Below are 24558 nucleotides of genomic sequence, written 5' to 3'. Positions count from 1 at the left end.
GATAGATCACAAAAAATCCCAATGGGTGACTTCCGGTTACTCAGAGCATTTAATATTTCATTAGTGAAAGTATATATAACTTTTCCATTGAAAAACCCTTCTGGAAAACAAACTGACATTTTGTAAAAACTTTATTTTTACAAAGGTGGGAAGCTACTCTACAATACATTACTTTTTCAAGAATTTTGGATAAGGCAGTCAGAAGAGAGATTGGGCCATAGTTGTTGACATCAGACATATCCCCTTTTTTATGCAGTGGTTTAACAATGGCATACTTCAGTCTATCTGGGAAAATACCCTGCTTTGGAGAGCTATTACATATGTGGCTAAGAATCCCACTTATTTCTTGGGAACAAGCTTTTATTATCCTGCTGGAAATGCCACCAGTTCCATGTGATCTCTTCATTACACTTTTATATTTCATTTTTCGTGGTTGAATGTAAATGAACACTGTTGGCATCTATAGTTAAGTTCATATTGACTGGCAGTTCTGACTTAAATGAATCAATGTCCAATTTCATTTTTCCTAACTGTCCAAACACTGACATTATCAAGTCATAAATGTCTGATTTTTTTATCAGTTTCAAACTATGTAAAACTTGATCCACATGAGATAACCCCATATCCGATATTCCTGCCCCCATCCCCCACACCCCACACCCCATCCCTCCCTACAGGATTCACTTCATTAATAGTCTTGGTTTTTAATGTAATCACAAATTATTCAAACCAAATTTGATTATTGCTGTGATACATTGTTTGGGAGACAATTGTCCATTTTAATTATTATTTCTTGTCTTGTCAGTCTTGAAATTAGCATCGTCCTTAAAATTTATATCCAATTTTTACATTATGATGTCTTTTCACAGGGAAGTTTCTTTCATTAAAAAATAAGTCATATTATCTGTATAGTACAACATTAATATTTTGTTCACAATAAAGGATCACAGAAGAGCCCCCAGATCTAAACCATATCATCCCCATAGTCTAATAATCACATGGACAATTACTCAAATGCAAAATTAGTTGTCTGTGGCATTTCTATCTGAAGTGACACACTGAGAAATGTGCACAATTGAATTTGGGAACAAGGGTTGTGAAAAGACAGTGCTTACGTTACGTGTTGGAATATGCAAAAGTTAAAGAATTGTACTCATCTTGAAATTCTTGTTGTCATAGACCATGTCTGAGTTCATTGTCCTTCTAATGACCTTGCTTTGGTACTAGCAAAATTATTAAGTATTCCTGATAAGAGCAAAAAGAACAAACACGCAGGCATCCTCAAAACTTTCTGCTGCAAAATTGATTGTAACCACTGTACCCTACTCTTACCAGGTCCTCTTTCCTTCCTAGTATTAAATGATTTAAATAAATCTATCCTTTGGTGATACTTTGGAATATGAACATTAAAATTGACTCTATCATCAAAAATAAAATATTTAGTGCTGTGGATCTTAATTATTGTCTTCTTGGCTGTAAAACAGTAAATAATTAATTTTGAAGTATGGTAAATTGTGGCATCTCTGGAGTGTAATTGAGTACACTCAAGGATAAAGTTAATCTTAGCAGCCAGTGTAAGAAACAGCTTTCCAATATCTGCATTGTAATGTAGCTCTGAAAAATTCTTGACTCTATTATTGAAGAGCCAGTCGGATGGATATGATTCAGAACAACTATGATAGTCTGTGTTAGTAGGGCAAGTTCCACAAATTTTCATTTTATACAAAAGAGAATCTGTTCATTCCAAAAGACCGTGTTACTAAACAGGGATCACACACTACTATCTAGCATTCAAAACCCTGTCTTCTGCTTGCTAGCACTTTGTATCATAATTACTAGGAGAGGAAAGATGAGCATCATATTCACTTCATAAATGAGAAAAATTTTACCTTTCAAGATAAGAATTATTATTTCATAAAAGCGTTCTTCTCAGTGCCCAACTATTACAGTATATATTCAGCTTCTTATGAGAGGATATACTGACAAAAACTAATATTTTCTGATATCTTGCAGCAATGACAGCTGTCATTTCTTTTTTTAACAATAGAAATACACCTCCTTTGAAAATACATCCTTCCATAGTCAAGTCTACTATCACAGAAAAAAATCATTTGTAAAGTCATGGAATGCACAAGTGAGTTAAAAATCACAGAACACTACAAAGCCAAGGATTTTATTTACAATGCTGTGCTCAGCAGGCAAAAGCGATAATTAAGGTTATTTATAAATGAGAGTTTTTCCATTGCTTCTGTTTCATAATGTTCCAAAAAACAGTTAAGATAATAGACCCTTTTACAGTATTTTACTGGTAAACAAATAGAACATTATTATTGGAAAATGTCTTTCAAGCCGTCGCAGCACTCAGTTTTTAGATATATGTCACAGTTTCCACTACACATTATGAAATGATAGTATATGCTGAAGTAAAGTGTGATTTGTTCCCTTTGGGGGCCATGGATTTGGTGAGTTTCATCACAAAATATCCTCCCTTATAGTGTTGATATTTTGTAACATTCATGAAACAATTATGTTGATAATAAGATTCGGTTCACTTTCAAAATAATGAGACTGGATAAACTATTAATCTATTAATATTCCTGAATGAAATAGTGTCTTAACTTCAGACATTTTATATTTGACTCTGAAATGAAACCAGGTCAAAGGGCTGCAATCTCAATTTATCTGAAGCTTTACCATTAGTGGCTGTAAGAGAATTAAGAATTAAAAATATCTGCCGCACCAAATTTGTTGCAACTTTCTGAGCCCTTCACAAGGTAGCTAATGATTTGGCATGCCAAGAGATATTTCAAGAAATCAAGCTGACATGAACTTTCCTTTTCATATTTACACGTTTATTTCTATGACTGGCACAGGTTTGATACACAAAACTGTTACGAAATGAGCTCCCTTATGGGTGATTTGCAACTGCTTATATATTTTTAAATAATTACAGGTGATGTCATCCATTATTACAGATAGAAAATTTGAGTATTTGAATCGAAATAATGTTGGCATTCACAAATTTCTATCAGAATATCAAGCATTAATTCACTTCCACCACACTGCAACAATAGTTTTGCTTTGTTCTTAGTTTTTTTAGTACCAAAATTTACAAAATTCTATTGCAAACATTGCATTTTACCAAATCATTTGCATCATGAAAGTTATTTATTTGGAAAATGTTCTTAACATATACATAAGTTCTTTAAATAAATATAAATGAAATCTAGTTTCACTTCTTGTGAAAAGTATTCTAGAATTACAAAAGGAGAATTGTTTATAATTTTTGTTTAAGTCTCAATTAGTAGCAGTCCAACCAGAGAAGGGATGCTATTTCACTCGATAAAATGGAAATGAAACTAAAGACCAAATATGAAGTATTACAGTAAATTAAGTTTTTAAATGACAAGATACATGAAATAAGATTTTCACAAAATTAATGTAAGTCTGTAACTGGGATAGCCTTACACCCAACATCAACACTTCTTGTCATACTTATCCTAAATGTCATATATTGGTATGTTTCAGTTTTGATCAAAATCAGAACAATTCTTTAATATAACAATTTCAAACACCATCAGATTTTAAATTAATATGTTTTTACAGTTACTATGGAGAAAAGTTTCTGACTTGACTCCCCACATCTGTTCACAAATGCTTCACACAGTCATGCCTCCAACTAACTTTCCAGAAATTACAAAGTTAACAAAGATGTTATATTTTGATAGTGCAAAGAGATTTATAGATGTCAACATGGTCAGACTGTGATAACTTTTATGTATAAAATATAATTCTAATCACCAACACATTTTGCGAAGCACAAGTGATTATATAATTTCAAAACAGTTTCTATAATGAATTTTTAATAATTTGTGTAATGTCAAAAATGAATATATCTGCTTATATCTGGCAAAGGAAAACAAAACTGATTTCACAGTATATTTAAGATTTTGAGGGATAGAGTGAAGAAATATAAAACGTCGATTGGCAATGCCAAGGAAAGCATTTCTGAAGAAGAAAAATCTGTTAACTTCAAGTATAGGTTTACGTGTCAGGAAGCCTTTTCTAAAAGTATTTGTAAGGAGTGTAGCCATGTATGGATGTGAAACATCGATGATAAACAGTTTAGACAAAGAAGAGAATAGAAGCTTTCAAAATGTGGTGCTGCAGAAGAATACTGAAGATTAGATAGGTAGATCATGTAACTAATGAGGAGGAACTGAAAAGAATTGGGAAGAAGAGGAATTTGTGGTACTACTTGAGTAGAAGAAGGGATCTGTTGGTAGGACATGTTCTGAGGCATTGAGGGATCACAAAGTTAGTATTGGAGGGCAGTGTGAAGGGTAAAATTTGTAGAAGGAGACAAAGAGATGAATGCACTAAGCAGATTCGGAAGGATGTAGGGTGCAGTAGTTACATGGAGATGAAGGAGCTTGCTCATGATAGAGTAATATGGAGAGCTGCACCAAACAAGTCTCCAGACTGAAGACGACAACAACAACAACAATGATTTAGAACACTTGTAATATTGATGCATGTATTTTTCTTAAATATATGGAGTTCATCTCAGATTGCTCTAACAGATATATTAAATATGTTCAAATGAACTCAGGTGGATCCAGTTTTTTCCTCTTTTCATGAAAGCAGGCCATGGTGTGATGAGAACATAAACTCACTGTTGGTTAAGGAAATACACTGATTGTGCGTCAGAAATCATCTAAAGTACTTCAAAAATCTTTTGCAACAATGGTCTGTCATCTATGTTTTACTCTCTTAAAAATCCAATGGCTATGGCTGTATTAATTCAAACTACACAGATGTGAATTTGCTGTTTGTTTATCATTTTATTTCTATCTGTGGAATAGAAACAATACATGGAATGTTCTCTGATGAAGGAAACCATGTGAAACAAATTTTACAATTACTTGTAAAGTAACAATGTAAGTAAAGACACAGACTAAATTAATTGTATTAAGCCACAACTTAAATTAAAATTATATTATTTAAATATACTCTAAAAACATGAAATATGCTCAACATAATGAATACAGCAAGACCAGAATAAAATCACCTTATGTTACTTTCTGCCTGAGCAGATTTGAATGCACTTTGTAGCTGAGTGAAAGAACTTTGTACATCTTGTAGTTGCTGAACATTTTTTTGAAGCCGCTCACGATATTCATTCAATTCTGTACTAACAGTGGTATACTCCTTCAGTTGTGATTCTAGCTCATTACACCGTTTTTTTGCAGCGTTTAGTTCCTGTGACACTGTAAATGTTTGTTTGAGCTGATTTTCTAATTCAGCACACCTGTAACACATTAAAAAATTATGTAATAGCCACTGACTAGAAGAAAATTCAGAATTCTGAAAAGAACAAATCACTGTTGTAGTTATCATAGAGTACTTCTTTATGCAGCTTTAGCTACTGATATGACACTGACAACTGCTTCTTTTACCATGTTCCCCAAACAATAAGAATGTGTGAGAGAGTTTTTAAAATGGTGTGATGCAAGTAGGATGGGGGTCAAGGGGAGGGGGATGGGGGAGGAATATAATGTATCTTGTCAAAACAAGAGAAGAATCAGATTGAGTGGGAAGGGAAGTAGCAGAGGTTTAGGCTAGGATTTTGTGAGAACAGTGAACGTGCTGTAGGGGAAATATGCAGGTGGGCATTTCAGAGGATCAGAAAATTTTTGGAAAAGGAAGAAAGAGATGCAAGATCAAAACAGAGCAGGTACTGATGCTGTGAGCAAAGTTGTTTCATATCATATTCAGCCATCAAATAGGCACTTTGGAGTTAGCAACAGTATGATGGTGGCTATATATGTGAAAAGTTAATTAGACGGTGACATTCAAGTGAGTAGCTGTTAAGTTCAACAACCTCCTTCCTAGTCTCCATGTCCAACTATATCCTCACCCACAATTACTTCTCCTTTGAAGGCATTACCTACAAACAAATCTGTGGTACGGCTACGGACACCCACATGGCACCATTCAATGCTAACCCATTCATGGACCATCTAGAGGAATCCTTCCTCAAAACACAAAATCCTAAACACATCACCTGGTTCAAATTCATTGATGACATCTTTGCGATCTGGATTGAAGGTGAAGACACCTTATTCACATTCCTCCAGAAGCTCAACAACTTCCCCATTCGCTTCACCTGGTCCTACTCAACCCAACAAGCCACCTTCCTAGATGTTGAACTCCGCCTCAGAGATGGCTATATCAGTACCTCCATCCATATCAAACCTACTAACCACCAGCAATACCTCCACTTCGACAGCTGCCACCCGTTTCATACCAAGAAGTCCCTTCCATACAGCCTAGCCACACATGGTTGTCGCATCTGCAGTGATGAGTAGTCCCTCTCTAAATATACTGAGGGTCTGACTGAAGCCTTCACTGACTGTAATTATCCTCCAATCCTTGTACAAAAACAAATCTCCCATGCCTTATCTTTCCAGTCTCCCACCACCTCCCAAAGTACCACAGTCCGGCCACAGAGGAGCATTCCCCTCATAACTCCGTACCATCCGGGACTGGAGCAACAGAATTACATTCTCCGCCAGGGATTCGCCGACCTCTTGTCGTCTCGTGAAATGAGAAATATCCTACCAACTATCCTTCCCACCCCTCCTACCATGGTATTCCGCCATCCACTGAACGTACACAATATACTCGTCCATCCATACACAACCCCTGCTCCCAATCCCTTACCTCATGACTCATACCCCTATAATAGACCTAGATGCAAGACCTGTCCCATACATTCTCCTACCACCACCTACTCCAGTCCAGTATTAATGGATCTGAGTTAGGTGGTATTTTTTATTTAGATGTGAATGAGAACTGAGAAATGACTGCATGACTGCAGTTGGTAAGTCTGAGACTGGTAGGTAATTGCTAACGAGTGTACGTGAGGTGTGTGACTTTGATGGAGATGAGACTTGTGTTGTTAATTATGTTATTGATGAAGCAATTATGGAAGAGTATTGTGATGATGATAATGATGATGATGAGTATCAGGTTTTTGTGAAGTTTAAGAATAAGGAAGTTTCAGAGTTATTTGTGAATACAACTAAGGTAAGTGTGTATGTGATGATCTAAGTGAGAGTCATGAAATACCAGTCCAGTCAAATCAGTTTTTCATTAATGTCATGCAGAGTAATGATCCAAACAGTAAAGGTGATTTACCTTTAAGCCTAGAGAATAAAAGCAAAAGCTGTTTGAAGTTTGTGTGGGACCAGATTGCCGACTACATAGATAAGTGTGTATTCTGGAGTAATTTAGCTGTGGTTAGTCAAAATGTTTATCCAGATTCGTGGAATGAAGTGAAAGATGATTGAAGTAGAAAGTGTAATTTTGACAGTAATATATTTTGTGTTCCTTCTGTAATTAGTAATGTTAGCTGCACTATGGGATGCATTCATTGTGTTCAATCTTAACCTGACAACATGAGTAACCAAAGTAATGCTATGATACCAGTAAAGTTGATAAAACCCTGCAAAGATGATATTTAGTGTCTAATGACAGAAATGATGAGTCAGATTTTGGGTGTCCTTACATTAAGATTAAGGGGAGCCAGAGGTGCCTATGCTGCCCATGTCAAAATCACTATGTTTGAGGAACATTTATGAATAAACTACCAAATAGAAAAATTTGAATTTTTTTTACATATAGAGTGGTTTAGTATTGCAGTTATGACAGATGGATTTTGGAGTATCTTTTATAGTTTCCTTCCAATTATTTTTTTTATTAATGACCCAATTTTTTTACAAATAATTGCTTTATAATTAAACTGAAATGAAACTACTGAACATATTGCCAAATGCCTGTGTTACAATGTAAGTTTGACCACTAGGAGTGCTGTATAAAAATTTCATCTCTCTAGCTTGAGAGGATTTTGAGAAAATGTTCCTTATATTCGAAAAATTCTAATTTATGGAAAATGGCTATCAAAGTTTCTCAATACATTCCTGCACTATAGGGTCTTCTTCTTCATCCTCCAAAAGCTTCCTCTTCTGTCTTCTTTTCTGGCCTGTTGTTCCATCATAGTTCATATGCCTTTCTCTTCTTTCTGCACTTCTTATCCTTTCTCTGTCAATATTTCTTAGTGCCCGTACAGTGTTCACCCCAGCTGTAAATCCTAATGCCTTCAGAACTTCACACTTCACACTGTTCCGTTGGTTGTAGGTTGCTATTGCATCATAAATGCCAAAGTGTAGTGTTTTTATGCTTACAAACACCCTTTTAGGAATCACTTTCCAAATCAAATTGTTTACACTCTCATTAGGATTCTGCGTCTTTCCGTGTAGACATTTGTGTAACAATTCTGGCTGTGCTAAGTCATCAAAAATTGGTTTTATTGCATTTATCACAGCTGCTGGCAAACCATGTTTGTGATCATAGTCCTTTTTTGCATTATATTTGCACCAGGAATCTTTTGGGCACAGGCTGTGTTGAGGGTATTCATTGGAAGAGGCAGTATGAAGGAACAATGCCCACACTGCTTTTCGCATGTCACTAACATTACTAGTATTTTGCCTTATAGCATACCCATAGTATCTCTGTAGATGTTCAATCACCTCATCTGTAAGCCTGCCTCTCCCTCCTATTGTCTTTCCATCACTGAGCTTACTTGAACCCAAAGTTTGTTTGAGCCTTCGAAGCCATGCACCCATACACTTTTGCACATGCCCAATGCATTCCAACTTTTCAACTACAAATTCATTTCCATACGGTTTCAGTTCCTCTATAGTCTTGAAACCTTTGGAGTCACCATCCCCAAGGTAGTATTTGTACCTAACGTTGTATCTGGGAACTGAACGTTCAAAAATTTGTTTCATTCCATCCACTTCCATTGCTCCACTTGATCCACTAAAATTTGCCTCACTGTGCTCTCCTTTGATTTCATTTTTGCACCTACAATGTTTTGATAATATTACAACATCTATCACTTTTGCACTATCACCACAAGCAGCAGTTACAACCCCATTCAGGGATTTATGACCCCTCTTTTGCCAGGAACCATCTAATGCCACTACCAAATCCCTAGAACCACCGTTCATTTCTACAGATTCCTCCACTGCTTCCTTCATGCTTTTCAAAGCCACATCTTCAACAGAGGATCCTACCAGTTCACAGTAGTACCCAAATTTGCTTGGAGGCAATGGCAAGATCATAATACCACAAAACAGTTTACCAGCAGCAGACCCTTTTCCAATGGATCGAAGAGCATACACAAGTTGAACATTCACATCAAACACTCTAGATCGTCCATTTTCACCAAAGAGACTGGCATGTGAATTGTAGAAAGTCACTTGATACTTGCAACATGCACAGATTATCTTCATCTCACAAGCTAAACCAAAGTGCTTTGTTATCTCTAGTCCCACTCCTACACTTGAACACATTTTGCACAGAACACTTTCTTTCAGCACAGAAGATAATAATCCAATATTCAGTACTTCATTAATATCATCACTGTCACTAACATATTCACGAAATCTGTCACTTCCACCAGTCAGCTTCTTGCTAGAAGATGTCACAGGGCTATGGCCGGCCATGTGTTGCTTAGCAGAAGAACGCACTGTTTCAGTAATTGTAGTATCGCAAATTGGTATTAGTGTCAATTTTCTTTTCCCTACATTCTTCCTCTTCTTATATACATGGTTACTAAAATGTGGCATCGTAACCAGAACAACGCTTTACACAAGAAGTATAATAATACCAACAACAGGTGCAACACTGAACTAATTTGAAACGGTAAACAGCAAAGAGACGTTGTTCCGCGCTCTTAGCGCTTCATTTGTCACAGAAAACAATGTAGCCAACCCTTGCACACTCGCTGTATGCGTAACATAAGGCGCTGTATGCGTAACAGGCCGAGAAAATCCCAAACAGTTCCCCAGGAAGTCACGAGAGGGTGTTAGATGCATTCAGCGGCCGCCCATTTCCTCTGCAGGCGTGGGGGAAAATGGTAATAACTCCACTTCTAGGGCGAGTAGAACAATAACTCAAAGTTTACATTAAAGAGGAATGTTCCAATTCCCCTTAAGACTGATCAGTGAGAAGGGAACTGTTTGATTGATATAGGTAGCCCAATTTGTGGTATAAGTACAGTAACAATTTTGTGGAAATGCCCGTTGTAGGTGTAAAGATAAGAGGAGGTACAGGTAAACAAAGCAAATTGGTAAAATCTCAGCCACTTTTAGTGTTTAGTATAGAAGACAAGACTTTTCAACATGGATGCATAGTGACCTCTACTCTAGAAGGAAATGTACACTACGTTTGTAGATTCATAATATTGTATAAGTGTTTTTTGTTTGTCATGAATGTGGCAAGTAAGACATGATTTCAGAAATTTTGTCTTATCTATCGACTGAGATTAAATCTATTTGCAGATTGATATGACTGAATAATTGTGTTTTGTTTGTCATGAATTTAATATGTAAGATGATGTGATTTCTTAACTTTTGTCTTATCTATTCACTGAGATAAAATCTATTTGCAGGATGATACAACTATATAATTGTGTTTTGTTTGTCATGAATGTAGTATGTAAGTTGATGTGATTTCTAAATTGTTGTCTTATCTATTGACTGAGTTAAAATCTATAATACACTGTATAATTATGTTTTGAAATAGATTTGTGATTTAGAATTTGAGATATATATGCTATGAGACTAAATGAGTAGATCCTTTTACAATTTTGGAATGGGACAATTTTCATAATTTGTAGTGCAAAAATTAGGAATAGTACCTTAGTATATCTCTGTGTATCACTTTGTTAGCCCTTTTTTCTCAATGCATTTAACTTTGTTTATTAATGTTTCATATGTGAACACTTTATAATCTTATCTGATGCAAATTAAACATAATTGCTTTTGGAATATAAACAGGGAGAGCATATGACATGTGATGTGTAGAAGGTATTGAACAACATATTTAGTACACAAACCAATGTTTCAGGATTTGTAGTTAATGCTAGGTAGGAAGTTATCCATCCATTGAAATGTGTGATGAGAACTCTTGGGAGGAAACTGAAGGATGTGGGCAGATCCACTTCCCACACTGCTGTATGGTTGTACCCTGTCTGACCAGTTGACTTACAAGAGCTCATAGGTGCTGAGTAGTGAACTCAACCATCTGTTCACTACATCAGTGTTGTGACTGAGTTTTGTAAATTGTTAGCCAAGACTGTCAAAGATAGTGTTAATTCACATAAATGTAGGTTTTTTTCAAGTAGTGGGATTGACTTTCCAATACATTATGTAACTTTAAATTGGTATGTATTTTTTATCAATTGTAAATGAAACTACTAGGTCTTTATGTATGTAGGTTAGTTTTTATGGACAATTAGCAAATACTGTGGAAGAGATTTACTAGTCTAGACAATATAACAAGATGTAGATATGTCTGCTTTCATACTCTGATTTTGATTGTCAAGCTACTGGACTATATCATCATTCAAAGCTAATTATGAATCTGTTTGCCTGTATTTATCCTGAGTGCTGCGATATTGTATCTGATTGGAACTTTAGTTGTGGACAGACTCATCCTTAAATCTATTTTGGGTACCCTGCTCATTGCGACTCTCTCTCTCTCTCTCTCTCTCTCTCTCTCTCTCTCTCTCTCTCTCTGTGTGTGTGTGTGTGTGTGTGTGTGTGTGTGTGTGTCCTCAAGGAGAGCTTACAACCATTGATTGGGACTAGATGCTTCTTACAATTGCTCTTTGCATATTGTTGAACTTATTGATATGATTATTCGCTTTATTCATTTTGTTGTGTTGAAACATTTTTTGCTGGTTTGTACCTGGTGTGGTTTGGATTCATGGGTTGGTCCCCACATCGTAAGCTTAGGCCCTAATATTTTTTCACTATTTTGTCCTTTCATGAATCAACATATCCATAAATACTCTGGTTTATGTGGTTAAATGATTTTGTGCTATATCCCTACTCATCGTTCAGTATATTCTTTTGGTCTTTACCCGTCATTGTGAGTTTTTCAAGTCAGCTCACTCATCATACATTTAGGCTCTGAATTTTTTTCTCTTCTCTTTTGAAGATTTTTGAAGACGTTATTTTATAGATGTAAAGTTGCAATTTGTAATTATAGTTACTTACATTATCTCTGTATTTATTTCTATAGTGTAGTGTTGTAACATTTTAGTTTTGACTCTGTATTATTTGTCTTGTTCCAGTATGGTCCACACAGCTAAAAATCTGAATGCCATATCCTGATATATGTATAGATTATGTCTTGTATAGTAGATATTTTTCTTACATATTCTGTAATATTTTATGAATCAGATACTACTATACATCTGTATTCTATCTTTTGGCATCATTTTGTACATCATTTCGTAAACCTTATGGTCTCTCACAAAATATTGTAAACACACTGTTTCCAAATTTTGTGAGGGGGACATTGGAAAGGGACACCCTCCACTATTATTACCATCATTCAAAAGAAGTAATCGATACTAAAAATAATTTCAAATCTAATATAGGTTAATATTATCTCAGTTGTTTCCCTGAAGGAATTTCATATGATTTTGTATACAATGTATTATCTTTCAGGCTAAAATTTATAAAAAGAAATTACTTTATTGGTTTTTTACAATTGATATGTATTAACCCTGTATGTACAGTTGAAATTATTTTTCTTTTAGAAACATTTGAAGTTAAAAGCATACTTAAAATTTCTATTATTAATAACACAATCTGATGCCAATTATTAAATTTATTTAGGGATTCCTTTACAAAATACTGATACAACTTGGTCAAGACTCTTCTTTTGTCAAGAAAGTTTTCTAAACTCTCTTTGTTGGGTAAACTCTGTGGAGTAATGTTAGTACCACAGAATGAGTTAGTAGTGATGTGATCAGATATGTTTTTATGTTTGTCAATAACAACATAATTTTTGAAAATGAAGTGGAAATCAGAAAGATGGTGTGATAGAGAAAAATGTGACACAATAAACATTACAGAAATGGAAATTACAGAGCAGGCTTACTTAAACATTATCATGTCATTTGGAACCTACAATGTCAAAAATTTCAGCCTGAAGAATCAACCCCTAGATGTGATGAACTGGAGCCAACTAAGAGAAAAGGAGATAAGTAAAAAGTTACTTGTAAATCATACTTTTCTTGAAAATTATTAAAAGAAATTAATTAGGAAATGAGTGACAATCAACAGATGATGGGATGGAGAGTAAGATTACACAGTTCCACATGATGGGTGATTATATGGCCAGGTCTTCCACCTTCGCCTCCCTCCACCCCCATCTCCTTTCTCTTTTTTTTCTCTGTCTTTCACTACACACATTAAGTTCAATGATTATTGCCACAAATCATACAGATCACAGATTTTGCATGTCTCACTAAAAACAATATGTCTATTTCAATTCTCCACCGACTTCACAATTCCTTCCTTCACCTAAGTGATATGCCCCTTCCAGCTACTCCACACCTCAATCTTCATCACCTCCATCGCAAGAACCATTCATAAATACATTAACAGTCACTTCAGAAACAGATGTGAGAGATAATGTATTGTGTGTGTGTGTATGTGCCTGTGCCTGTCCCTGAACCTGTGTGTGTGTGTGTGTGTGTGTGTGTGTGTGTGTGTGTGTATGTGTGTGTGAGAGAGAGAGAGAGGAGAGAGAGAGAGAGAGAGAGAGAGAGGTGGCGGGAGGGGGGGGGGGGGGGGCTGAAAAGTCTCCATGCTGTTACATGTTTCTGTTTACCGCACAATAATCAACTACAGGTGAGGAATTGCATTTCCTCATTTTCTGTGAAGTTCAGTATCTTAAGACTGAACATCCACACTCTCATTTCAGGGACAGATGTTAATACTCACATTTACATTATGAATATATATGCCATGCTGGGAGGAAGGGAAAATTATGGGGAAACTAAAACATGGAACTGAAAGTCAAATTTAGAAATGATATCACAGTAATAAACCTAAATTTTAAGTAGTTACAATTATAGAAAGATATTTCTTCTTAGATTAAAGATCACCTGGGACGATGTCACCATTCATGTATTGAGCTAAATATGTGGAGCATCACTGGATGTTTCATCACAAGATGTTGTGCTGAATGGGAGAGATACATTGTAATTCAATAAATTTTGCTAATGACTTCTTTTAGCATTTTGACGTCACATGCCCAATAGAAATCATAACAGAAAAAATAATCAAACTATGCAGAGAAGTGCCCGGATAGATGGTGAAGATGTACAGGCAAGAGATATATTACCTCTGTTCCAATGTAAAATGTTAGAAAACTGTGACGATGCTAAGCTGAAAGAAGCATTAGGTAGATACCATGGATATTATATGGACTTACAAGCTCAAACAAGAAGCAAAAATGTAGCTCACCCATTAAATAATGGACACAGTATTGCTGTCAGCATTTGAAATGTTGTAAATAGCTTCTGAGTTAGAATTAGAAAGGATAACTTCATTAGTGACCTCATATTAAGTTGCAGTTGTCCTAAAATGTAATGCCAATGGAATATTGTAAACATCTTTTATGAATATTCCTCTTCTTTTGATAAATCTATCAATGATAAGTTCATTAACCATAAATATAACTCAGAGGGTGGTGCTTCTGCATACAGATACAGGGTACACTTCGCCCCAACAAAAGAAAAAAAAAAAAAAGGCAAAGTCATTACAAAATTCCAAATCTTCAAGATATGATGAGCTAAATATGAACATCATAAAATCCTACACTGTGAACACATCTGGACCCCTTTTCACTGCAATTAATAGAAATTTAAGATTAGGAAGTTTCCCTAATGCAAGGAAAACTACCCAAGCAACCACAGTCTTCAAGAAAGATGACAGATTGAAAACAGAAAAGAGTAGAACAGTCTCGAAGGATAGAAAAGTAATTTTCAATTGGACTGCCACATTTTTAAATAAACATAATGTAATCCCTGAAAATCAGAATGGTTTGATTAAAAACAGGTCAACTGTGGCAGCTGCTGCATAGTTTATTCATGGAGTTGTAACTGCTATTGAGAACAAGGAATACGTTATAGTCATACTCTTTGATATATAAAAAGCATCTGACTGTGTCAGTACAACACCAATTCTACAGAAATTATGGAACATAGGCACCAAATAAAATGTTATCTAACTATAAAAAGCTATTTGTACTCTTAAGAATGGTGACTGGCACACACAGACCTAGCATTACTGACCTGAAATACTGGGCACCCCAAAGCTCAGTACTGGGACCCCTTCTTTTCTTGATTTATGTAAATTACATAACATACTGCTCCCCAGATTCAGCACAAAGATTATGACCAATTAGAAATATTTACTGACTGTATCAGAAATGAAATAAATCACTATTTCAATAAAAAGTTTCCCAGTATCATCACAAAGAAAACAGCAGTAATGAATTTTGGCTCCACAAGACAAACAGAATTGACATTGCCATCAAACAAAACTGTGTATGATTCCCATAAATAACAATACAAGATACACTTCAGGGGAATAAGCATGTTCACTCTCTGGGAAACAAACTGGCTGAAAATATATTTGCAATAAATATGCTAGGCAGATACTGCAATGTACCTATGTACTACAGACTGCTTATCGTGGTCTGATGTCATCCAGCATAAGCTACAGAACAGAAGTATGGGGTGTCACAATACAAGTGGTGAGAATTTATAATTTATGACTCACTTGTGTAAATTTCTTTCTGCATTGCTATGCATGCTCATTTCTTTATTCCACAGAATGTATTGTACAAGAGTTCATGTAACTGTGTTTTATTTGTTAATGTGTATAATAAATCTTATAGTTCCAATCATATACTGTCAGAAAATTACTGTGATAACAGGTTATGAGGCCAGGTTGTATAATTCAGTACAATATTCTAAATTTTAGAACATGTTTTTTGCTCGTGTATCATGTCGTTTTTGGAAACCCAGAATCTACTCTGTAGGAATCAACATGGATTCCGGAAACAGTGATCGTGTGAGACCCAACTCACTTTATTTGTTCATGAGACCCATAAAATATTAGATACAGGCTCCCAGGTAAATGCTATTTTTCTTGACTTCCAGAAGGCATTAGATACAGTTCCGCACTGTCGCCTGATAAACAAAGTGAGAGCCTACGGAATATCAGACCAGCTGTGTGGCTGGATTGAAGAGTTTTTAGCAAACAGAACACAGCATGTTGTTATCAATGGAGAGACGTCTAAAGATGTTAAAGTAACCTCTGGCGTGCCACAGGGGAGTGTTATGGGACCATTGCTTTTCACAATATATATAAATGACCTAGTAGATAGTGTCGGAAGTTCCATGCGGCTTTTCGCGGATGATGCTGTAGCATACAGAGAAGTTGCAGCATTAGAAAATTGTACCGAGATGCAGGAAAATCTGCAGCGGATAGGCACTTGGTGCAGGAAGTGGCAACTGACCCTTAACATAGACAAATGTAATGTATTGCGAATACATAGAAAGAAGGATCCTTTATTGTATGATTATACGATAGCGGAACAAACACTGGTAGCAGTTACTTCTGTAAAATATCTGGGGGTATGCGTGCAGAATGATTTGAAGTAGAATGATCATATAAAATTAATTGTTGGTAAGGCGGGTACCAGGTTAAGATTAATTGGGAGAGTCCTTAGAAAATGTAGTCCATCAACAAAGGAGGTGGCTTACAAAACACTCGTTCGACCTATACTTGAGTATTGCTCATCAGTGTGGGATCCGTACCAGATCGGGTTGACGGAGGAGATAGAGAAGATCCAAAGAAGAGCGGTGCGTTTCGTCATAAGGTTATTTGGTAACCGTGATAGCGTTACGGAGATGTTTAGCAAACTCAAGTGGCAGACTCTGCAAGAGAGCCGCTCTGCATTGCGGTGTAGCTTGCTCGCCAGGTTTCGAGAGGGTGCGTTTCTGGATGAGGTATCGAGTATATTGCTTCCTCCTACTTATACCTCCCGAGGAGATCACGAATGTAAAATTAGAGAGATTCAAGCGCGCACGGAGGCTTTCAGACAGTCATTCTTCCTGCGAACCATACGCGACTGGAACAGAAAAGGGAGGTAATGAGAGTGGCACGTAAAGTGCCCTCCTCCACACACCGTTGGGTGGCTTGCAGAGTATAAATGTAGATGTAGATGTAGATTATTAGCTTGCAGAAATTAGCATTAATACACAGGAATTTGGAACCACATAATACCTAATACAATGGTTTCTTTAAATACCAGTACACTGCCTCCAATTAAGAAACTGGTGGGAAGAGAAAGCTACAGTATGTGGTAGTTCACTATGTGAAATTATGTAGAACACAAACAATTGTGGGATTGCATAAATGGCAAAATCATCAATGTAACTAAGATTTGCACAGTAACAGCAAAAATTATTCTCTCTGTCCATCCATCAATATACGTTCATTTGCAAAATATGTCTACATCTAAAGAAGCACGAGACAAGTTAAAGCATGTCTACAAAGACTCTGGCCTCTTCTGACAAATAGGTTTACTAAAGACTCTGCTGACAAACAGACTATAAAATTGTTCATCAATCACAGAATACATATCAAAGATAATTTCCATATCACAAAAATGAAATGGCTTGACCTTTGAAGTTAATTTAGAATGGATTGCATGTATTCTATGTGGACAACTAACAAACAGATATAAACATATGATTAAAAGTTCAGAAAATTCAATCTTGCCAATCACTGGGGACGCCATAAAAAATAAATTACTGTAAGAAATAAATGATGATGTCTGTAATAAACCATCAACACACAACATTGCTCTGCAAAGTTGACAATCAGAAGAATGATGTTACATTCAAAAAAGGTCACATGTGCTATAACACGTTTGGGCCTCTGGCAAAAAATTATAGCAGCAAGAGCACAAGTGATGGAAAAACTTCAGCCAAGAAAGTGAGATATGAGATGTTCTTTTCACACATAGCTGCAGATAAGGATGGCTGGACAGACTATGATGTAGACTTAGATGCATCAGAGAACATGTCTGAATATCCGTGTGATGAAAATAATGGTAAAACAGTGATTGGCTCACATGTTACAATAGCAAATAATGATAATTAACAGGCAAAAGGCATAATATCTTCATTTGCGGATGTTCTCATGGGCAACAAGCAAGGCAGAGTTAAGTGGAGGATATTCTGTATGTGCCCCAATTAAGCACGAATCTACTATGTGTTAGCAAAATAGTAGGTGGAAAGGTCTTCCAATTTTATTTAATAGACAAGGCTATCATATTTATGACATATACAAAATGTGGTTGCCAGTGTTTCATTAAAAAATGGCATATACAAGCTAGACCAACCATGTGATCAAATTGTTGATGCAAAAGCATATTACAGTTAACTAGCAGAGACTTGTGGCATAAAAGACTATGCCAACTGCATTCTGAAGCTATACATGCTATTTGCAAAGGCTTGGCTAGTGGAATTTCATTTGAGGGGGCAATTAATACTCCATGCACAATTTTCTTTAGGGACAAACATACAAGACATCCTTTTTCAATATCTGGCTCAAGAGTCATAGAAATTTTCAAGCTAGTTCACTCAAATCGCAATGGGCCAATACAAAACCTATCAAATAAGGGAGCCAAATACTATCTTACTTTGACTGATCTCCATTCCAGGAAAGTATTTTTATATACTCTCAGAAATAAAAATCAAATATAACAGCTGATCCAATACTTAAAAATCTAGTTGAAAGGCAAACTGGGAAAAGGATCTACACTCTACATGTAGATAATGGCACTGAATATGTGAATGATAACCTGATGCATTCTACTTAATTAACAGATTTCCAACTAGGGGATAGAAATGGATGACTCCAGAAGAAGCTTGGACAAAAAAGTAGCCAGATCTTCACCACCTCAAAATATTTGGAACAAATGCCTATATCCACGTTCTGAATGCCAACTGACAAAAAGGAGATAAAAAATTATTTATAGTGTCTTGGTGGGGTACTGTAAAAAATCAAAAGCATACATGCTTTTTGAGCCTAACCAGAGAATCATAAAAAATGAGGGAAATTATTTTTGATGAGGATACTTTTACACAGTATAAAGAAGACACAGAGTCACAGGAACCAAGTCAGTTGTTTCTCCCACTGACAGAAAAGAATAAAAATGAAATAACAACTGAAGTAGAAGAAACTGAACCTCAATCAGAGACTATCACAATACACAGTACTTCAAGGAACACCAGCTGCAATGAGGAATCAAGTCTAAGCAATGCAAATAATGATACTGAGCATCCATAGCAGTTTGAGTCAATATAAAAGTCATCATGAATTTCAAAGCCAATGAAGCTGCATGACTTCACAACTTATCAGCCTAAACAGTCAAACAACAATATTTTGTCACTGGAAAAAAAAAAAAAAAAAAAAAAAAAAGCACTGAATGTAATACAAGATGAATTAAAATCTTACACATAGGACCACACATAGTAGTCTGTTCCTTTTACGGATAATAAATCAGTAAATTTGGATTCAGTGTCAAAACAAAGAAAGATTTAAAAGACCACACTGTATGCCATAAAACATGGCTAATAGTGAAAGGTTGTGCTTAGAAGCAAGGTCTGGATTATGATGCACCAGTTATAACTTATTAAGTTATTTATTTACAATTATCTGGACTTCCCATTAATAAGATATTTATTTGCTGTGGCTGCTGATAACAATTTTGACACTGTTCATCTAGATGTCATCACGGCTTTCTTTCAAGATGATTGATTGATTTGGGGGAGGAGACCAAACGGCAAGGTCATCAGTCGCACTGGATTATCGCAGGTTGAGGAAGAAAGTCAGCCATGCCCTTTCAAAGGAACCATCCTGGCACTTACCTGAAGCAGTTTAGGGAAATCACAGAAAATCTAAATCAGGATGGCCGGATAAGGGTTTGAACTATCGTCCTCCCGAATGAAAGTCCAGTGTGCTCACCACTGCGCCACCTCACTTGGTCTTACAAGATAACTTACATGGTGGGATTTATGTGGAAGTTTTAGAAGTGCATCCTGTTACTGTAGGATACTGGTATTAAAGAACTAAACAAAGCAGTACGTAGAATAAAGCAAGGTGGTTGCTGTTGGAACTTGAAATGAGACATTACACTGTTGAATCGCAGTTTCAAAAGATCAACAGCTGACCCTAGTGTCAATTACAGAAATAAATGTCCAAACATTCTAATACTCACTGTTTATGTGGATGATATGCTAGTTTTTAGTAACAGGTCATCAGAGAAAGAAGTTTTCAAAAACAGTTTAAGAAAAATCCAAGCTGAAAAATCTTGGTGGAGCTACAAACCATTCAGATATCCAAATTGCTAGAAATGATTAAGGTTATTTATGGACAGACCAGACACACCATGTGGAGAAAATTTTCAACATATGTAATATGAAGGTATATAACCTGATATCTATGCCACAGGACAATAATCACATTCTCACTTATGATGTCAACCCAAAAACAGAACAAGAGCAAGAAGCTATGAAAAATATACCCTGTTGTGAAGAAGAGGAAGTTTAATGTGTGCATAATTAAGAACATGATCACACCCAGTTTATTTAATAGAAATTGTGAGCCATTTTTGAAAGAATCCAGGCATATCACACAGCCAACCAATCAGAATGATCTTTAGATATCTCAAAGGTATCAAGGAGATGAAGCTACTGTTTTCTAAAACAGACGACTGCCACATAATAGATTACTGTGATGCAGACTGGGCTGGAGATTCCAAAGACAGGAAGTCAACAACTAAACATCCGTTTAAATCTCAAGAAGTAATAACACCCTGTCAGAGGAAGAAATGGTCATCTGTAGCCTTATCCACAACTGAGACAGAAAATATGGCCCTGACCTCAACATGTCAGGAGGCTCTATGGCTTCAAAGGATAGGTCAGTGAAATATCTCCACACCCGAAGAAGGATCCTATCAAACTATTATATGACAACAAAGCAGCAACTGATTTGTCTAAAGCTAGTGGCTAGAAGAGTCGTGCCAAACATATAGACACTAGACACAACTTCTTAAAAGAAAAAAATAGTCTCAGCCCAAGTTACAGTGGTGCACATATCTTTGGAGATATCTGGCAAATATGACAACACAACCTATGCCAAAGCCTTGCCATCATCTGCTGCTACAAGATCTTGGACTGAAAACAGAGTTTTTGCAGTCATGTTTCTAGTGATGGTGAGAGAATTTAGAATCTGTGCTTCACTTGTGTAAATATCTTATGTGTTGCTATAGACACTCTTTTCTTAGTCTGTGGATTGTGTTGCACAATAGTTTGTGAAACTGTGTTTAATTTGTTAATGTGTTAAATAAAATTTATAGTTCCAATCAGATATCACCAGCAAGTAACTCTGCTAACAAAAGCAAACCTTAGAGCCCTTTAAAATTAAAGATGAAGACTCTAAGAATAATTTTTGGTTCGAAATCTGGAGACTTGTGCCATTATCTATTTCCTTAAGCTGAGAAATTAACTGTTATAAAAAACTATATTTTAAAATCAAATATGTTAGCCCCAATGCTTAAACAAAAGTAAACTCTAAATTACACAAACACAATCTAGAAAAAAACATTAATTTCATCTCAAAAGCCATATAACTGCAAACATCAAAGAAAGCCACTACATCCAGGACTGAAAATTGCCAGTATACTACTGACTTCAGTCGCATCACTCCTCACTGCAAAATTTAAAGCCACACTAAAAATAATACTGATTGCAATCCACACTACTCATTATATGAGCATCTTTGTTTTGTACAGAATAGAAAAAAATTTGTATAGACATAATTATATACGTTTAGTTTTATTACATAAACAAACAGTAATCCAGTTTTTGTTTCAGTCATTTCTTAAATAACTACTGTAAAATAATCTTAGTTGCCACAGTGTAATGATCTCTGCCTCCAAATCAAGCCTCATCTGTAAGAAAATTATTTGCAAACCTGTCTTGTCACATCACAGTTTGTTGGAAATATACATAGCAATAGCTATTAAATAATAATAATAAAATAGTAATAATAGCTTTGTTCAAGATAAAATTATACAAGGGCCATCTTTCTCAATTCATCAGTGGATATCAATTGAATATATATATTGGAAAATCATATACATACCCTTGTATAATTTGATGTTGAACAAAGCTATTATTATTACTTAATAGCTATTGCTAGAAAGTGGATAAGAAAGAAAGTAGATTCCATTGCAGATTTAAATTAACATAGAGAGATTACGAGAAATAAAAACGTAAATAATGTAAGATAGTATGAGGCACTGAAAATGCTGTTCTATATATTTGACAGTAAAATTCTTATTACTAATGTAATTAATAGTTATTTCCTTATGTTACATCATTAAATACGTTAAAGTTCCCTTTTCATGTGTCAGGCATATTTATGAATGCAAGATAGAGAATGACATAGATGACAGAAGGAAGGCCAAAATTCTCAATTCTGTTTTTCAAAATTTTTTCCCTTATGAAAATCATAATGCAGTTCCTCCTCTCAGTCACTATATGAATGATACTGTAACAGACATTGTGATATGTCATCAAGCAATAGATAACCAACCAAAAATTATCCAGTGGAAGAAAGGTGACTGGGCCTGAACGGATACAGAGTATGTGAAATAATTTGCTCGCATCTAGCAGTAGTTTCTTACTACTGTATGAACTAATGGAGCATTGTACACAACTGGGAAAAAATGTAGGTCACTCCCTTTAACTAAGGAGGGTTTTATGCTGATACATTTATAGTTGGATGATTTCCTCTCAAATCATACAGGTCATGTCAACTTGGGGTCATGAATTTCTCTGGAAAAAATAGTGGACCTCTATATCATAACTGTTAAGAAATAAAGTGTTTCCATTTTATCTTAATTTTTGTGAATGATATGATCCTTTGGAAGATGTATACTTTGTGAATAATTCTTAAAACAGCAGAGAACAAAAAATAATGTAACTAATATATCAAAAGTACTGGAGACCCAGCAGATGCTATGTGTGAAAGCTCCCTCTTAGTGTGACGGAATTTAGTTGAGACCTGCATGCTTATAGGCTTCCTAAAGGAAGGAAATTTAAAAAGAAACCATGAAATTTGGAGTTAATTTATCCACTTAAATTTTTTTCTAAATTGGAAAGTAACAGAAAGCTATCTTTCCTGTCATATTGCCAGATACTATTTATGTAATCATAAACAGTATATTCTCTGCTCCAGCTATCTGTATTATGTTAATATTTATTACTAAAAGTGTAAAATATTGCATTCTTTTTGAGCTTTTATGAATTATTTACTCAAAAACCTCCACTTTTGAGAATTACACAAAATACTATTTGGTTAATATGTTAGTAGTCAGTGCAAAATCAATGGGCAACATTTTTCAGTGTAAAGTGTTAAAAATTTTTCAACATTTTGGATATTTTGCATCACTGAATTTCTAATGAAAATATGCATGTTGGCACCACTGTTTCCAGTGCTCTTCTGTTTACAATAAATGAATGGGAACTTGCACATAAACCATTCTGCATCGAGTTTTGTGTTTGGTTTGAACTTTTTATTAGATATAATGCCAGTGAGGAAATACATTATTGAAAGAATAAGGTGTGTGGACTATGAAAAAAGGCACAAGAAGGTGGTGTTTAAGAAAAGTGAAAAACACTTCACAGTTGTTAGAAATCTGTGAAAGGTATTGTAGAAATATCTTGGTCCTCAAGTAATGGTATTAGTACCAAATCCATTGTGCAGAAATTGTTACACTCACTACAAGGAAAAGGTTAGTGACAACCCACCTGAATGATCATCATCACCCAGATGTGAAACTGAAGAAGACAGTGCAGATGTTTATATTCCTGTGTGGGAAGTTGTTGATGCATTGAATATTAGCATTTCTGCTGTAGCCCCTTCAACATCCCACTGAAACATCCAGGAAAGGTCAAAAGCACAAGAAGAAAACTGTATGTAAAAAGAAAAGTGGAAAGTGGAAGAAATTGAAACAGGTTTTACACAAGCAACAGTTTCAAAACTTTGCGAAGTGTATAATGTAGATGCACTTGGTGCAGAACCTGAAGACAGTGATATGTGAATGAAATGTGATGTGTGGTTTTAAAATCTGAATACTGCTATCTCAGCAGCAACCTATACTGAGAATGTACAGTTACTGACACTGATATCAGGTTGCTACTCCAAGCAGCAGATACAAAAATACATATCCGCTTCCTCACATTATTTTATTTCAAAAGTTTGTAAAATAAAGAATGAGAAAGGTATTTGGACGTGCCCAGATTTTTACTGTGGGCATCTATTGCAAGACGATACGCATACTGTTGCTCTGGAATTTTACCTAAGTGATGACAAAGATTGCAACAGGCAAAGTCCTAATCCGGCTGAAGTTATCTCAGTTAGCAAAAATGGTTAAAAGTTAAAAAGGTAACAAGATGTATGAAAAGATCAATAAGAGAAGCATATCTCCTAATGATAAAGGAGAGCCCAAATTTAAAAACTGGTCTCACAAAAT

At 35.5% G+C, this 24558-nt stretch overlaps 1 protein-coding gene across 1 annotated transcript in view; it reads right to left on the bottom strand.

Annotated features, from left to right (window-relative positions):
* LOC126253155 (tropomyosin-like) overlaps positions 1 to 24558 on the bottom strand; it is a 293413-nt gene that overhangs the window by 20355 nt on the left and 248500 nt on the right. Inside the window, exon 7 of the mRNA XM_049954313.1 lies at positions 5072 to 5311. Within this exon, the coding sequence (XP_049810270.1) occupies positions 5072 to 5311 (240 nt within the window). The remainder of the gene's footprint in view (positions 1 to 5071; positions 5312 to 24558) is intronic.

Source organism: Schistocerca nitens, chromosome 4 (assembly GCF_023898315.1).
Source record: "Schistocerca nitens isolate TAMUIC-IGC-003100 chromosome 4, iqSchNite1.1, whole genome shotgun sequence".
Lineage (NCBI taxonomy): Eukaryota > Metazoa > Arthropoda > Insecta > Orthoptera > Acrididae > Schistocerca > Schistocerca nitens.
Note: the sequence above shows the minus strand (reverse complement) of the source record. Positions and strands in the feature narration are given on the sequence as shown.